This window comes from Electrona antarctica (genome assembly GCF_951216825.1).
Source record: "Electrona antarctica genome assembly, chromosome: 3".
NCBI classification, from domain to species: domain Eukaryota; kingdom Metazoa; phylum Chordata; class Actinopteri; order Myctophiformes; family Myctophidae; genus Electrona; species Electrona antarctica.
Window position 1 is genome coordinate 42693324 of NC_136808.1, and position 18729 is coordinate 42712052.

At 42.4% G+C, this 18729-nt stretch overlaps 2 protein-coding genes across 2 annotated transcripts in view; both read right to left on the minus strand.

The window, feature by feature from the left end:
- ly75 (lymphocyte antigen 75) overlaps positions 1–2195 on the minus strand; it is a 30304-nt gene extending 28109 nt beyond the window's left edge. The window contains exons 1-2 of the mRNA XM_079496616.1: positions 1636–2195; positions 551–931 (exon numbers count right to left, since the gene is read on the minus strand). Coding sequence (XP_079352742.1) covers positions 551–931; positions 1636–1723 — 469 coding nt within the window. The 5' untranslated portion in view covers positions 1724–2195. The remainder of the gene's footprint in view (positions 1–550; positions 932–1635) is intronic.
- Positions 2196–2516: 321 nt separating this feature from the next.
- The window catches only part of pla2r1 (phospholipase A2 receptor 1), a 31731-nt gene continuing 15518 nt past the window's right edge, over positions 2517–18729 (minus strand). Inside the window, exons 21-30 of the mRNA XM_079496621.1 lie at positions 16956–17073; positions 13533–13672; positions 13129–13276; positions 12068–12303; positions 8842–9019; positions 8612–8746; positions 6299–6424; positions 6019–6201; positions 5197–5229; positions 2517–3663 (exon numbers count right to left, since the gene is read on the minus strand). Of these exons, the coding sequence (XP_079352747.1) occupies positions 3446–3663; positions 5197–5229; positions 6019–6201; positions 6299–6424; positions 8612–8746; positions 8842–9019; positions 12068–12303; positions 13129–13276; positions 13533–13672; positions 16956–17073 (1515 nt within the window). The 3' untranslated portion in view covers positions 2517–3445. The remainder of the gene's footprint in view (positions 3664–5196; positions 5230–6018; positions 6202–6298; positions 6425–8611; positions 8747–8841; positions 9020–12067; positions 12304–13128; positions 13277–13532; positions 13673–16955; positions 17074–18729) is intronic.

An 18729-nucleotide genomic window follows, 5' to 3' on the forward strand; every position in this document is an offset into this window, starting at 1 on the left:
GTGTTTTTGTTTGTAACCTGAATCTTGAAATTATGCCAATTACTAGGCATATACAGTATTTGATGGGTAATCTGTAACACCCCACATTTCACGTAGAATCAAAAACATACTACCAAGCAAGCTATATACTAAACACTTGCTATGCAAAACCAGTTTGTTAAAGGGGCATAAGGAGACAATAGCAAGACATGGGTGTGGGGAAACAAAAATGCAGGCTTAACTGAATTCAGCTTTAAAAAAAAAATATATTTGAATATCACTCTCAATTTAAAAACAAGTAGCTCTAATGCCGCAAAGGCATTAGAGCTATGGACCATCCTCATTATTATCAATAATGGGTTCCATGAAACTTTTATCCAAGTGCTCATAGCTCTGAAAAGTGCATCAAGACATCCAGCAGGGAACATAGTCAGGTGACAGGCTTTAGTTTTGACTGAGACACACATTGAATACACTATCCTCAAAACAGAAAGATAGGTTTCAGGTTATACATTTGCAGCATTCCCCTTTAATCCATCTCTCCTGAAAACTGAAAAGTGCAAACACTCACCACGGTACGGCTGCTGACATATGCTGTCCTGGGTTCCATCTCTTGTCCAGGTGTCGCCTGGGTCACGCTTGGCAAGTACTCTGCCAGTGCCAACAGTTAGGCCCATCTGGTAAATGGTGTGAACAGTGCCATCTCGGCAACGCCACCACAACATGCTGTTCATCCCTTTGGTGCCACAGTCCAACAGCGACAAGGCCTTGGACTGTACCTCCAACCCCAGGCAAAGGGATGTGTTTACGTGGAAAAGCCGATGACCGGATCCCCACTTCCACCACTGAGACCCATTGCTGATGTCACAAGACTCAAGACCCACACTGGTTGAGTCCTTTGCCACCAAACACTTGTCTGTTTCTTTGTGCCGGATGGTAAAAGCATCTATGTCTGTGAGAACAGAAAGAAAGCCATGACTGATGATGGCCCATCATCCCAAATGAGGCCGGCAGTGAGAATGGTAGCATAGTGTATGGAGCTGAACAAGACAACATTCTAATAAGGAATGAATGATTATGAATATTTGAGGGGAGGGGACTCAGGGGAGTGGCCTGATGCCAGCCAGAATGATTGCAGCTAAAATGTGATGGCAACTTTTTATCGCAAAGGCAATAAAACACAACCACTGAAAATGTTGATGCTCGAAATAAAATATAAGCGAGAGAAAGATATAGATGAGACAAGAGAGGAAGAGAGACAGATAGACAGAGAGAGAGAGACAGGATGAGGGGGCGGTAGAGAGCATGGTAGAGACTAGAGTATCGCAGGACGCTACGCACGCACGCGTCGTGCCCTGGTGCTAAAAGTTAGCCCGCACTGAAAAGAGAAACTAGAATAAGCAACATGAAATTTAATTGTAATGTTGCTATGTAGCTGCTATTAGGCTACATTGTGAAATGGCAGCAGAGTCTTGTAGTTCAACATGTCTTCACTTGTGTAGTCTTGTTGTTTACATTGTCCCCGCAGTGGTATTGACCGCTTCTAACTTATCGTTATGTTGGCCATATATGAATCAAACCTGGTCCGGTCGAAAGGCATACATTACTGACTGATAATATAACAAACAAAATAAAATCCATTTGACAAAAACTCACCAGAAGTTCCAGCCAGCGCACACGTTCCTAAAAGAATTCCAGTCTCCCACACAATGAAGAAACAAAGACAAAGAGTTGTTTTGGACATGTTCGACGTGTTCAAGACAGCAAAAGTGTCTTTTTCGGATTCATGCAGTGTGTGGGACCTGATGTGTTTCTCCACACATATCCCGATTCCGGACCAGAAAAAGAAACCCGAAAATGATCACCTTAAGCAGCTGCCTCTCTCTCTCTGTCCACCCAACCCAACTGTCAGTGGAGTATTCGACCTCCTGACTGTCTAGTCTAGTCTGCGTCTCTGCGACGGCTGGCGGTCAGCAGTGAAGCACTGAAGCGTTCCGTGACCGTGACATCATGATCATGGATGGTGACATAGCTTCCTTGGCGACATGACATCCCGGTTTATTGTTGTTGGACCTGGGTCCTGGGCCAGTACTTAGTGTGGACTGTCTACTACAGGCACACAAACGCGTGGTGGTTTGGTTTCCGTAAATCAAATCGAGAAATTGGTTAATTTGGGCTATTTGGAAGCGTGACCCAGTCACCTCACACAACCCCTACTACTGCAATGTGTTGCAGCTGCTGCACCCCACCCATAGAAATGTCAACTCAATGTATAGTAGGAGCATCCTACTTTTACTTTGAAACAATTTGCTATTAATTATTGATGTACTAAAATGGTACCATGCATAATATTATCACAAGCACTAATGAAGACCAATTATTATATGAAGATAGGTTGAAAATGGTGAAGTGCTCCTTTAACAAACTCAGTGAATCACTAAACATGTTAAAATAATAATAATAAAGAAATACTCAGATATCAATGATATCCCCTTAATATTTCCATTCAGTACAATATCATTAGTCTGTGTATTAAATATACAGCACTTTTATTTAAAAAACAAAAACAAATTGTAATTAAATAATTCTAAACAGGTAATACTGGAAAAAGGACAATAAGATGGCTGACATAAGAGTGATATTATCTCACATTAAAAGCTACAAGTCCATCACACGATCAATAGCACCGGTATGTTTATCATCATCACATTTTTTGTCAACAATATGTCTCTTTTTATTGGTGTTTCTTGTAAATTGAGAATTAAATTGAAATGATGAAAAGGAGAAAATTATTGCTGACCTTCACAAATAGATCCAGATTCTGGAATACGTTTCATGTTCTTCCAACAATATACAACTTCTCAATTAATTAGCATGCAACTTGTAAACAATGGCCTGATAAACTTCAATAAAATAAAACATTAAACATTTACAATCCTTCTCAAAGTTATAACAAATAGTTAACATACCATCTGTAAAGCATTTTTTTCCATAGTTTTTATATTGATTAAAGCTTATTTTGTCCCTGATTCTTTGTACCTTGGAAATGTCTTTTATCATAGTTAATACAGTCATTCCCTTGTTGTGGCTCTTAAATGGCAACACATGTGTAATATAACTGTAAAGGCTTGTTCCATTTCATTAATTTGAAAAACGTTATATATTGTATGCTCCATTAAGAAATTCTCTTTCAGCAGGTGAAAATTACATTTGGGAAAAATCAAGAAGAGACCATTGTTCTGAGGAATCATCATGGTGGCAGTGAAATTGTTTGTGAGAGACAAAGACATAGAGAGAGACAGACAGCGACAGACAGACAGACAGACAGACAGACAGACAGACAGACAGACAGACAGACAGACAGACAGACAGACAGCGAAAGACAGACAGACAGACAGACAGCGAAAGACAGACAGACAGACAGACAGACAGACAGACATTCAAGACAATATAGAAAGTTTGAGTACTACTCTCCCGAGTGTGTTTCCAGGTCTGTGATCAAGACGTTTCCATCGGACTCTAGAGTCAGTGAGTTGGTCTGTCTGTAGTAAGCACTACCAAGGGTAGGGAGTCTGTGAAAGCGTGAGGTGTTCCTCTTGTACACAAACCACATCACTACTGCCAGCATGCCAAACACAAGGATAGCCACCAGGACTGCAGCTGGGACAATGCCGTGATGTAAACCTGGAATATATAGATGAATGACATGAAGTAGTTTATTTCTGTATGTAGCCTATGTTATGTATGTTGTTTTTGTATTATCTTTAGTCAAATTCCTATGACCATAAGTGCTCCTCTGTAGGCCTATAATAGAGCACCGAAGTCTGATGTCAATATCGGTAGAGGGCGCTAAATCCACAGGTTCATGTACTTATTGTCTCCACCAGGCCGAAGGCATGGGGAGAGAGTATGTTTTGCACTCCGTCCGTGTGTGTGTCCGTCCGTCCGTGTGTGTGTCCTTCCGTCCGTCTGTGTACAGCTAATCTCCGGCACCGTTAACCCGGTCGATGCCAAACTTTGCACACACACTCCCTGGATGCCAACGATGAACCTCTGCCCCGCATTTTCCAGAACGGCCTGTTATAGCGCCACCATGAGGCAGCTTTTCACATTTTTACCTAAAACTGCACCGATCTGCGTGAAACGTTGCATGCACACTCCCTAGAGGCCAAGGACAAACCTTTGACCTGCATTTTCCGCATCTGCCTTTTATAGCGCCACCAGGAGGCCGACTTTTGTAAAACACATCTTTTGATATTACTCCTCCAGATTCTGTCCAAAAATCTCACAAATCGTTACACAGCATCTCTATGGTCATGTGCTCAATTCGGATCTGTCCGATATTTCATATTCCATCCTAATTGGCTATAATTGGCTTTCACAGTTTGCAAGATTGCCCCGTTTTGAACAAAAGCCTCAAATCATGAACGCAGCATGCAATTTACGTGAAAACTTTCACACATTTTCTTACTAGGCTGAGGAATATATCCCACCCTTTTCACATTGGCCTGTTCTAGCGCCACCAACAGGTTGATTTTTGCAAAACACATTTTTGGAACAAAATGCCTCAAATCATCCAATTGCCAGCAAAGGCAAACATGTTTATATTACTCCTAAACATTTTGCCAAACATCTCACACAGTCCTATCCTCCTGGTGGAGACCTGTGCCCAGAAGGGCACTTTTTCTAGTTTACATTGTAATCCCATTGGGGGATTTTAGATCGCCTCATATAAGAACTGTGTTTGAAAAATAAACAAATCATCCCGGCCGTTTCACTCATATGGATATGAAGAATCAACTGACTGAGAGAAAACGCTAATGTTACTGCTGCTGAATTAGTTAAATTTTCGGTAGAAACAGACTGTATCAAATACGACTGACTGACTGTCGTAAACGATACAGAGACACCTCCCTGACAATATCGCCGAGACAGTTTGTTTATTTTTGGACCACAGCTCTTATATGAGACGATTTTAAGATGAGCCCATGTTATTCTCCATAGAGAAAAACGTCCATGAACCAAGGGATGAGCGAGTGACGTCAGGACTTTGGCGCTCGATTGAAATACTATATACACCATGGCCATATAAGTCAGAAGACTGCAGTTTCTGTCACATATGAGTTGGTCAGCAACCATATTTCTAAGTACTACAGTATGTGTTCATTTCAAGTATTACTGCTAACTGCCAAAACAAAAATAAAAAACATTGTTTACCATTTAGTGGTTCCACTTCCACCTCAGTGATATCTGAAAAATAACCAACATTGGTCAAGAGACAGTTGTACAGTATACTGACACCACTTCGTGATAACCTTCTTGCAAGATGTGTCCATCAACTTTTGTTTTGTTTTGCTTTTTACCCCTTTTTCTCCCCAATTTAGTTGTTAATTCCTCCACACACACATTTGTGTCACTGGCACAGTACATGTCAGTGAGGAGCCCCCACCGAGAGCGCATAATAGCCTCCGTCCTACTCCTCTCACCCAACACTCCCTGCTGACAGCTGCTACCCCAGCGCGTAGGTGTACGTGCAGTGATAAATATTACCCTCCCTGCCCAGCTGCCCTCCCCCAGAACTTGTATATAGACGCTCGACAAAGTCGGAGCACGGCAGTGGATTTGAACCCACAGCCTCCGCAGTGGTGTGCAGCCACCCGAGCACCTATGTCTATCAACTTTATCTCAAACACCCACATATACAGTACATTATACATATATGATATACAGTACATATTATACAAGGTTAGCATGGTATGGTGAGTAGATGTGGGCTCTGGATATAAATGGTTTGGTAAAGCGAGCAAATTTGTTGGTTTGTATCATGAAGCATGTACCTGTGTTGGGGTGTGTTGTACAAAAAGTGTGATTTGGCTTGCATTGGAGATCAGGCTAACAATACAGCGGCAGCCAGATTGGGAATATGAGTAATGCAAATGAACTGAATGTAGAATGGACACAACATGTTAAACTATACAGAGACAGAAGATCAATGCTAGATAAATGAGGCACAAAATTTCCATCCACAAATATGACTACCTGAATGTATTTCACAGATGAAGCCATGCCGCTCAGAGCACTGTTGCAGATGCCACACCCCATCAAGCAACCGCCTAGTTGCACAAATGCCGGGAGCCAGCATGCTGGGATCTGGTTCGTGGAAGTTCCAGAGGGAGTGTTCCGAATCCATAGGCGAGCCATCCAGCCATGCCATAGAGTCAGCTAGAATCAAATAAATAAAGCATACTGTACTGTACAACTCATCAAGTATGACAATCAGATAATCGTAGAGGGATTATGGGATAACTACTATTCTCACTATCTGTGTTGAAATACATCCCAAGCCATATTCTCTGTTGGTGGTCATGATTGTGGTCCATAAGTTGGTCCATAAGGAAGTTATCCACTTCATAGCCCTCAATAGTCAGGAGATCAGATGAGTTGTCTGGAAGTGAAGAAAGTTTAGTTTGACTCTTTGTGTGATAACATTTGTTTGATAACTGGAAAGAGGAAACAAAAATTAAGATCAAAGACAGTCTCCTGTTGTTGGATCATTGTCTCTGCCAGGCCGAAGCCATTGCCGAGACTATGTTTTGCATCCTGTCCGTTCATCCGCACCGTATCGACGTGAAACTGTGCACACACTCCCTGGATGCCAGAGCAGAACCTCTCCCCCACATTTTTCATATGCCATCCTGATTGTGTAAGAGAGGCTTCCCAAATATGAAGCAGTGGTCCGTTATGAACAAAATGCCTCATGAACGCAGTGTGCCATTGCCGTAAAACTTTGCATGCACATTCCCACTAGCCAGAGGAAGAAATGCCACCCTTTTAACATTGGTCTATTCTAGCATCACCAGCAGCATTATTTATATTATTCCTACAGATTTTGTCCAAACATCATGCAAATCGGTACACATTATGGGCCCTATCTTGCGTCAGAGGCAGTAAATCCGTAATTTGGAGATTTAGCATTGCGTAAGAGGCGTTCCCCCGTAATTGCTATCTTGTACCCCCAGCCCAGATCACTAAAACATCTCCGCTACCCATGCACACATTATGCATAGGTGTGGTTTGGGCGTTACAATAATGAAACCAATCACCGTGCCACATGCCATTGCCTTTAAGAGAAGACTGCACAATCCATCATCCCCAGTGCAATGTTGCCTTACACTATGGCCCATGGAAGAGCCGCACGTCTCTGTCAATGGATGGATATGACACTGAATGAGCAAATGGAATCGCACACAATGAACAGCTCAAATCAAAACTTCTTTGAATAGCCAATTAGATAAACACAATGGACACAAGGAATTTACATTCTGTTGATTATAGTAAAATTACAATCACAGAGATTTGTGGAGAAGTAAGACAGAATGAGACCTCTGAGCTGTGAATGTTCTGAATCTGCAACATTGTGCGTAGAGGCAGCTCCAACTCAGGAGCGCCTTCTTCTATCAAACGGAATTCACATTTGAGGAGGCGCTTTCCGTTGTCCTAAACCTGTGTCGGCAAGATAGCAATTTCAAGGAAACCGCATCAACACGCCCACGAACACACCTCTAAACGCTAATATAGGAATCGCCAAAATGTATAATGGGTTGCGTGGCCGCAAGACACCGTTTACGGATAATGGAAGCTCCTAAATGCTTAATTCAAGGATTGTGGTTAATGCTGGTGGGTAAGGCATGGATTACACTACAGCCCAGTCCTCTATAGTCATGTGACAGATCTGTCTGATTTTTCATATTCCATCCTGATTGGCATAATAAACTAATCTCCGGCACTGTTAACCCGGTCGATGCCAAATTTTGCACACACACTCCCTAGATGCCAACGATGAAACTCTGCCCCACATTTTCCAGAACGGCCTGTTATAGCGCCACCAGGAGGCCGACTTTGGAAAACCACATTCTTTTATATTACTCCTCCAGATTCTGTCCAAAAATCCCGCAAATCGTTACACACTATCTCTATATTCATGTGCTCAAGACGAATCTGTCCGATTTTTCATATTCCATCCTAATTGGCTAACATTGGCTTTCAAAGTTTGCAGGATTGGCCCTTTTGAAACAAAAAGCCTCAAATCATGAACGCAGCATGCAATTATAGCTCCACCAACAGGTGCATTTTTAATGGTGTAAGAAAAAATGGCACCCTTTTCACATTGGCCTATTATAGCGCCACCAGGAGGCCACAACTTGACCTGGCCTGGTGGAGACCTGTGCCCCGATGGGCACTTTTTCTAGTTTGTCTTGAGTTCCTGCATTTTTGGGTCCAAAAACACCATCCGTATTAATGTTGGATTTAGTTTTTTGTTGTAATATGGATTAGTCAGACAAATAACAAATCTACACCACGAATCGACGAGTTGTGAGCTTGAGCAAATACTAAAACTAAGGATGTTGTTTTTTTTTGTTATACTATAATAACCTTGGTTCAGGGTAGCAGCAGTATAAAAAGTTCAAATTTCCAAAACTGAACATGCAACTGAACATATCAAAATGCCTTCTCTTTTGAACATGTAGGGGGATTAAGCATTCAGGTTTACAGCTGAAGAAAGTCATGAAGCTAATAGGCATTTAGACAAGACAGTGTAGAGAAAAACAATATTGAACCTTGAACACCCTACTTTTCTGTTTGCAGTAATTTCGGGCCTCTTCATAAGTGAGTCTCTGCACCAGAGGCTCAAAGTAATAGCAACCATCGCCAAATTCCACCCAAGTGGATGGACACGCCACCTCAGAGGTGACAAACGCTTTACTTCCTGCAAGGCAAACCAAAGGAAAAGACGGTTATCTCCCATGACGATGTCATACTGTAATGTTTAAAAACACTGCATTGAGTTGTAGTAATACTGACTTGGCGGGGGTACATGACACAGGGCTCCTGGAAGTGGGGTATCACAGTCAGCTCTCCGCCAGCCCCCACTCACATCCATGTAAACACACTCATCTGTCACAAAGTCCTCGTCATCTGCCGCATCCCAGTGTGTATACACAGTGCTGCTGCTATCTGACCATTGGTAGTTAATGCCCTCCTGTAAGGACATGACATAACAGATCTCTCAGAGAGGCACTCCACACTTCAGGTGGCACTGGGTTAGTGACACTGTTGAAAGAAAACATGATGGTCAGTCATGGTCATCTCGATAGACTGGTCACTATGGCAGCAGTGCCTGTCACTTAATACATAGTCTCGCGTTGCCAGACTGTTGCCTCTCGCAATTTTCAAATGCTTCCGTCTGGAGCAACGGAAGCTCTATCATGAGTCTTTGTCTTTACAGTCGTGCAAATGTATCCTAATATTAATAGAATCACCTAAGCATATACTGTAGCTTGTTGCTTAGCAGAAAAGGAAATACAAAAAAATAAAATGTAAAGATATTTTAAAATATATATACGTGAACGGAAATGGCAGCTTCCTTACTCGGATTTTGGGAGTTGTAGTTCCAGACTCTGTATAGCATTCAAAGATTGTGGAATAGTTGTCTGGCTACGCGAGACTACTTAATACAGTACATGCAAAGGGGCGGCCCGGGAACAAGGGTTTGGCTAAACGAGATCAAGTCAAGCTGGAGGGTGAGGAAGCAAATGAATGCTGTCAAACAGCAATAGAGACCGAAAGACAGAGAGGGAACGAGGGACAGATGCATGTAGAGAATCGATTCCCTCACTTGTTTTGTTCATTTGACTCTCATTCTATGGCAGCTCAGGGATACCCAAAATCTTGAGGTTCCTCTGGCTGCCTGCTCGGAAAGCATATACTAGTGGACAGCATATACGTCCACATTCTGTAAGCTGACAGCCAGGAGAAAAGTCCAGGGGAAATGTGATGCAACTGTCACAGTCCATCAAGTCAATCCCACTAGCTGGGAAGTGACATGTCAAGAATATATTTAAAGGACATCCCTGACATTTGTCTGGGTATTTATTCACTGACATACAATGTAGACCTTTGTTTTCATGGATTGACATACCTAGTAGGGCATTTTGTTCTTCTTAACTACAAAATACCTTTGGCTCCATCTTGTGCCATGTTTTATCCGCAAGTAATAAACACTTATGCATTTAGGAGCTTCCACTATGCGTTAATGGTATCTTGCATCCATACAACCCACTATTAATTTTGCCGACTCCTATATTTGTGGGTGGAGGTGTGTCTGTAGGCGTGTTGATGCGCTTTCCCTATATTTGCTATCTTATGCACACAGGTTTAGAACAACGGAAAGTGCCTCTTCAAACCACCCGTAATGCGAACCCATTTGATAAAAGAATGGCTCATGATTTGGAGCTGCCTCAACGCAGAACATTCACTGCAGCTCAGCTCGTTCTGTCTTAATTCTCCACAACTCTTTGTGATTGTAATTTTCCCATAATCAGAGTGTCAATTCCTTGTGCTCATTGTGTTTAATTGTCTAGTCAATAAGTCAAAGAAGTTATTAGATTTGTGCCAAGGCGCATCGTGCACGATTCCCTCGTTCAGTTTCATCACCCCATTACGCAGCAAATATGTAATGGATTGTAAAATTCCCCATAATCAGTAACACGTGCTGATACTTGTGTCAACCAAATGAAAGGCAATTAAATGCTAGATGGGTGTCATTTCCAATGTGATTTCGCCATAGTTCAGTGCAAGTCTGTTTAATTAATCCGATTTCCCGAACCTCCGTTTTCGCTTGATACCGTTTCATAGAGAGGCAGTACACTCGCAATCTATATACCAAATGAAAGACTGACGTTTACAGATTACACTTTGAATTTTTTTAAATGGTCCAAATTTGAGCGAGCTGAGTAAATGTGTTTTTGGTGCATTTCTGTGCGGTGGAGAAAAAAAAGCACAACTTGGCTGTGTTGGTCGCGGAGTGGATGGCAGATAGTCAGATACTGGACACACAAAACAACCCTCTGTATCCAATATAAATGTATTCCAAGGCAGCATGTTGCTCTTCCATAAGGCAAGATCCAGGGCATAATGGATTATGGATAATAGATCTCTTAACGGAAATGGCACCTGGCACACTGATTGGTTTAAGTTGCATAACGCCCAAAACACACCTATGCATAATGTAATGGGTAGCGGAGGTGTTTTAAGGATTTAGGTGGTGGCACAAGATAGCATTTTTTACGGGGGAACGCCTCTTACACAATACTAAATCCCCAAATTAAGGAAAAAGGGTCCCTGACGCAAGATGGAGCCCTTTTGAGTCTGTACATTTCTCTCTTCATAATCTTTATCCCATGATTTTGCAACCCATTTTTTTCACCCAGTGTCAATTATCTAATATAATCCTGGGCGCTACACTTCTGCCAACCTGGGGGGGCAGCTGACTGACCTCATGCTTCCTTCTATGCATGAGGAGTCCAAGCTTCTTCTTTTCACCTGACAGGGGGGAGTTTCCCCGGCCGGACGTAGCGTGTGGAAGGAACACATTATTCTGACCAGTTCCTTTCCCCTCCATCGGGCGCCCCGGGGTAGGTAGTTCAGAGACCAAGATTACTGCATGTTTTTTGTGAGGGTACCTACCCTAGGGGACACGGGGAGAACATGCAAACTCCACACAGAAAGGCCCTTTCGCCAAGCCTGCCTCGGGTATGGGCACTGATGACACGGAGGAGGGAACATGCCCCCAGCACCCACAGCGTCCCCAGCGGGAATCGAACCCAGGACTCTAGCTGTGAGGCGACAGCACTACCGACTGTGCCACCGTGCCCCCCTGCCTGAGTCTGTACATTACTTTAAAAACCCCAAATAGTCCTTTGATGAAGAAAATAAGATAACATGTGACACAACAGACTGACTTCTTAGAATGAAACCTGTGCGACAGTGGAAGTTGCAATGTGGGGATGCGAGATTAAGGGACCCATACAACATGCATACAAAATACATGCACTGGCTGGGCAATGCATGCCCACTAATCAGTATCGAACATAAATTAATGCAGACATCACACACACACACACACACACACACACACACACACACACACACACACACACAGCTCTAATTCCAAGGTCACCTCGCAGACACAATACACACAATGCAGAGCTACGCAGTTACAGTACATATCGTGCAATGGGATACATACGTCTTGACTATACAGTCCAATCCAGTGGGGGACTGCCAGTCTATTGACAAGGACAGTAAGGAAGGCCTGGTGGTAAGGGTCTGTAATGCTCACTAGGTCAGAATCATTCTCTAGGCACACATGCAGCGCCTCGTACCAGCTCATGTTGCCTGGCACAACCTTATAGCTGCGGTTCTTATACTCAATATGGTCAGGGAGAGGGTGGTGATAGGAGTGGGTGGGGGGTTTAGATGGGTCTGGGATAGAGAGAGAGAAAAAAACAGACAAGAAGGAGGGAGGGATATAAGAAAAGGAGAGAAAGAGAGGTATGGTCAGAATGATTGTACAAGGACATTTATTTAAAAAAAGAAAAAAAAGAAGAGGAGCAGCGGTCTTCTTCGGAGGCACAGTCCAACCATTAGTCTATCAGACGGCTTTTTGACGAGAGATACGCATGCCTTTTTAAGTCTCTCTTACGAACAACAGCATTTTCATTTGCAACTGAAGACAGAATCACACTTATATAATTGCTTGCAAAAAGGGTTAGGATAATTTGTGTCGAACAATACAATACTTGTCAAAGAGTATTGTGGCGAGGTATACAGTAGTACCTGCACGTGACATCATCATCATAACCCGGACGTTATGCGAGAACGTCCACTGAGTGGCAAAAACTACTTTCTGGCATTGACGGCCCATACATCCAAACAGAAAAGTCCTATCTGATTGCATTAAACAACGTTAAACTCACTTTGCCACTCGCTTTATGCATGCCCTCGATACATTAGCCATTATTATCACTCATGAATAAAAGCATACAGTGAACACTCAGAATTTCACTTAATTATAACAATAATCCCAGAGAGAATAAATTCCATAAAATATATGGAATATATATATTCTAAATAAAAAAATAACAAGATACTTAGACAGTTTAATGACAGTCAATGGGAAGATAGACCAGCAAGAGGAACAGACAGCAGAGCAATGAGCACATCGTCATATAGAGACAGAGAAAGAGGCGATGACAGAGCAATCACACAAAGAAAAGGAAGAGACAGAGAGGCGGAAGGGAATCTTACCCTGGGGTTTCTGACACACAAAGCCATACCCACTCTCTGAACACTTCTCATCGTACCACTTCCCGGTCAGGTGGAAGTTGTGATTGTTGGACAGAACAGTACAGAGAGGATCATCACTAGCCAGCGGCCCGTGGAGCCACTCGTCATCCTGTCCGTTCATACACGCACGCACGCACGCACGCACGCACGCACGCACGCACGCACGCACGCACACACGCACACACACACACACACACACACACACACACACACACACACACACACACACACACACACAGTCGTGTGTGAAAATGATGATGATGATATATACTGACAATTTTGATATTAACACATCTACCCACCACAACTATGTTTAACTAACTCAGGGTTGTAAGTTGGTGAGTTAGGCTGACGAAAGAGCTTACAGTGAGAGAGCTCTTAGGCTCTATGGGGGACCAGTTGGTGTAGCTGACTGGCTTCCCATTGGCCCATTTCATGGTGTCCTCATCCCGCAGACCAATCCACACGCCGACAGAGCTGCCCTGAAGCAGCATGGTGACAAAAGCTGGAGAAAAAAGGCATGATAATTACAGCTAAACAGATGAACCTGAAATATATACAGCACTACAGCTATCGATATGTTGATTGAAAACATAGCCCATTCCAAAGCCGGGAAGGGATAAAGAGCAATGTGGGAGCTATAGACCCATATCTATTTTGAATGTGGACTACAAAATATACACCAAAATTATATCTAGGAGGTTAGCAGACATAGCAAATGAGATGTTGGAAGAGGACCAGACAGGCTTCATAATCAATCGCCAGACTCATGACAATGTGAGGAGAACTATACATGTTGTAGACCAAGCACAGAGGACTAAAACAAGCACTTTATTAGTGAGTGTTGATGCAGAGGCTGCATATGATAGGGTCAATTGGAAGTTCCTTTATGCTGTATTGACAAGATTTGGGTTCAATAAGGAAGCATTACAATGTGTAAAATCATTATACCAACAACCTACGGCTAGAATTAAAATAAATGGGAGCTTGTCTGGGAAATTCAACCTACAACGATCGACTAGGCAAGGATGCTGTCTTTCGCCTACGTTATTTGCGTTTTTTATTGAACCCTTAGCACAAGCAGTGAGAGACAATGAAGGTATACAAGGTGTGACGGTAAACGGTAGCGAACACAAGATAGGACTTTTTGCCGATGATGTAATTGCCTTCCTCCAGAGACCAAATGACTCACTTCCTGTTTTAAGCAAGGTATTAGAAGAATTTGGTCGTTTGTCAGGATACAAGATCAACATAGCCAAAACACAGATTTTGGCTTTAAATTATGCTCCAAATGCATCTATAAGGGAAGCCTTCAACTTTAATTGGGAACAAAAAAGTATTAAATATTTGGGTATAAACATAACGAAAAAATTGTCTACATTATATAAAGCCAACTACGATAAATTAAATCAGGAGATAAAAAGAGATATTGAACGATGGGCTACTTTGCCACTAGACCTGAACTCAAGGTTGGAGGCAGTTAAAATAAATTTATTATCCAGGTTGCTCTTTCTATTCCAGTCCTTACCGGTAGAGGTCCCCCAAGGGCAATTTATTACATGGGACAGAATGATTTCTAGGTTTGTGTGGGCCGGGCAGAGGCCAAGGGTCAGATTTCAGACCCTTCAACTCCCAAAGGAGGGAGGGGGCATGGGTCTTCCCAATTTAAAAATGTATTATCATGCGGCCCAGCTACGATATGTAGGATGTTGGTGTAAACCACATTATATAGCAAAATGGAAAGATATGGAAAAGGAATTCGATAAACATCCAATACAGAATATTATAGGAGACAAAGAAAAGTTTAAGAAAATAAAACACCGTATTGATCCAATCACCCTATTTACATTAGAGATCTGGTTTAAAATTGTTAAAAAATATAGGTTTGAAGAGGATATAAAGGTTTTAAAATGGATGGCATTTGATAGTTCATTTAAACCTGCAGGACATGATAAGGGCTTTAAAGTGTGGAGCAATAGAGGAATGACAGCCTGGTGTGTTTTGGAGAAGAATGGGGCATTGGAGAGTTTCACAGATTTGAGTGTTAAATACATGTTGGATAAACATGATTTCTTCAGGTATCTTCAACTAAGGGATTATTATATTAAGGAAGTCAAAGGGAAGCCCTCCATAGAAGTGAATGGTATTGTCCAAATTATTAAAAATATATACAAGGGGAAAAATATTCGAATTATATCAGCAATATATACGTCTTTGATGAGTGGCAGTCATTCAACGGAATATATTAAAAAGAAATGGGAAGCAGAACTAGACATAGAAATTACAGAAAAAGATTGGGCTCATATGTGGAAAATGCACCAATCATCTACCAATTCACGGATATGGAGGGAATTCTCTTGGAAAAATCTTTGCAGGTTTTTCATAACACCAAAAATTATGAGCAAGCAGTTGAAGCAACAGATACAATGTTGGAGGGGTTGTGGAGATGTAAATGTGGATCACTCACATGTGTTTTGGAAATGTCCCAGAATTGAGCCTTTTTGGAAAGTGATACATGATCAGATACAAAAGGTGTTGGGTTATGAGGTGCCTATGAAGTGTGATGTTCTGTATTTAGGAAACTTGATGGGGGGAAAGATACGAGGAGAGGATAGGTATCTGGTAAACATTTTATTGGCGGCAGGAAAGAAGGCTATCACAAGGAAATGGGGACAGAAGGAGCCTCCAACACAGGGACAATGGGAGGAGTTGATTCAGGAGATACAGCTCATGGAGAAACTGACACATCGCCTGAGACTGCAGGAGGAACGAATGGAGGACAAATGGTCCAAATGGACAATATTCAATGACCTGATCATGAGCAATGAGGGCATGGGGGAATGAGGAACACCAGAATATGTCTAGGAATATGTGATGTATTGAAAAAGATTTGATATGCATTGTCGACTTTATTGTATTTTTATTTTTTGTTTTTCATGTTTGTTTGTGCTGTGTTTGTCCTTTTCTATTGTGTGTTTGTTCAAAAACAAATAAAAATCTAAGTGATAAAAAAACAAAAAAAAACATAGCCCATTTACACAGCAAAATCCTCAGTGCCAATTTATTGTACGTTAATTTAATTAGTTAATTTAGTTAATTGTGTACACCCTCGTGGCCCTATCTTACACACGGCAGAAAATGGTGAAAAGCGTAGCTAAACCCCCATGTCAAGGTCAGTCAAATTGTTGGCACATTGCTATCTAGAGGGAGTAAGAAAAGTCAGAATGCAAATGTGCTTTAAACCAGTGGTTCCCAAACTTCTTCAAGTCAAGGACCCCCAAATTGACACTAATTAGCCCGCGGACCCTCATTTGAAAAGATATGCCAGGGACCCCCATAAGAGAAGATGTTTACAGCTCTAGTGATTCTCAACCATTTTAATTTCAAGGACCCCCAGTTTGACATGCATTAATAGTCTACGGACCCCCATTTAATGGAATTTCTATCTCTGAGACCCCCAATTTATATTGTAAAATCAATGTCAATTTTAACTCTGAGTGTACAAATGGAACCAAATGGACCCTTTAGGAACCACTGCTTTAGACCAGCTCTGATAATCCAGTACAGTCCCCCAGCACAGCATTTCCCCACTATTTTGAGAGAACATTAGGTGGGTTCTCAATGCGCACACACTGCTTGCAATCACAATCCATTAAAATTCAACACATCACTCATATTCAACATAGACTAGTAGATGACAATTTTGAGAGACTCAACAAGAGTTTACAAAACGTATTTCCTCCAGGAAATGTGCTGGAAGATGGATGATTGTATTATAGTGTCATTACCTTGTTCGAGTTCATCCTCGATGGCCACTAGTGAACCTTGGAAGGAGGAGCAGATGGACTGGGCATCTCTCCAACTCTTCCCCTCCTTAGGACTGTCAGGGAGGTGCAGCATGAGACACTGGACAGTACACACACGCACGCACGCACGCACGCATGCACACGCACGCACACGCACACGCACACACACACACACACACACACACACACACACACACACACACACACACACACACACACACACACACACACACACACACACACAATCAGGGCTAAATTAAATATATACTTATCATGGACATACATTTGATTTAGCCATAGCCCTGTAATCACGCACGTGCGCGCGCACACACACACACACATGCGCGTGCATGAGTGCGTGCATTACTTGTTGAGGAATACTCAACAAGACTTTAATTTAATTTAATTGACATCTCCCCTGCCTGAACTAGTGGCAATAACAGCTGAGCACCTGCACCGGAGCTAACGAGCATTGCGTTGCGTCAGCATCCACAATCCACATCAGGTAACGTTTCCTTTGTAATCAATACAAGGTACTACAATGCCGCCTTTGCATTGCGTTGCATTGTGTTCGAATGGCTGTGTCCAACCTCAGTCACATCTAGTGCATTCAAATAATAATATAATTGTATGGTGCATTCATATAGCGCATTTATCCAAGGCAAGACAAGAGATGGTGCATTACATTCACACACCGATGCCGGGGGAAACCATGCAAGGCACCAACCTGCACATCGGGAGCAATTAGGGGTTCAGTGTCTTGCTCAAGGACACTTCGACACTAACTCTGTGGGAGCCTGGGTTTGAACTTGGAACCTTGCAGTTCCCATCTGGCCAGCCGGTTCCCTGAGCCACTGCCTCCCCACGTACAATATTGTACAATGACTATTTTTCTAGTGTAGTCCAAAATTACGAGCAGTTGTCCTTGTCCCAATAGAATTAGTCCTAATAGAGTTTGTAGCCTATGTGAGAGTCCATTCCATTTAGACTAGTTAGATTAACACTAGGCAATGGGTCCATTTGGTTCCAATTAAACTAGTTAAATGAACACAGTCTACTATTATAATGTAATACATACCATAAAGACTATAGCACTTGACTTGTGAACAAATTAACTGTAGGTACATATGCATAAATCCACGAATATTGACCCTTCTAATCTGCTGCTCGCCGAAAAGCACCCTGAACATTGCTTGTGGAGCAGGTCCAATATCAAATTGACGGCAGGAAAGCTCAACAAGCTTTGTCACTCCCCATCTCCCTCTCCCCATTTCCTGTCAGCTTATTGTACACTATGAAATAAAAAACATCTTAAAAACAACAACAACGAAGCCTCGCTTCTTCTATTGGACTTGAAACGAGGGTGATGACGAACAGCTCCTGGGATTTCAGAAAAAGCCCAATGGGAAACTCAACGCAAAAGCGACTGGTTTCAGGGCCTGGCCAGATTGAAATGACCTTCAAAAGAACGCTGTCCTTGGTGCTGGTGCTGTCCGTGGTGCTGAAACGGTAAGTATCACGAATTAATAAATAAATAAATGACAGTAATCATGGACCTATGAAGAGGCTTCTATTGATGTTGACACATCACCATGTGTAACGCCCAGGGTTCCAACCCGCGTCCACGGGTCTTCAGGCAGAGGCTCTGAGCCACTCTGCTAGTCTCACCTCACCCTCCTTTGACATCCCCCCACTGGGAAACCCCATGGTAGGTGTCGGCTATTGATTTTTTGTTTTGGTTTTCTGTATCCATAAG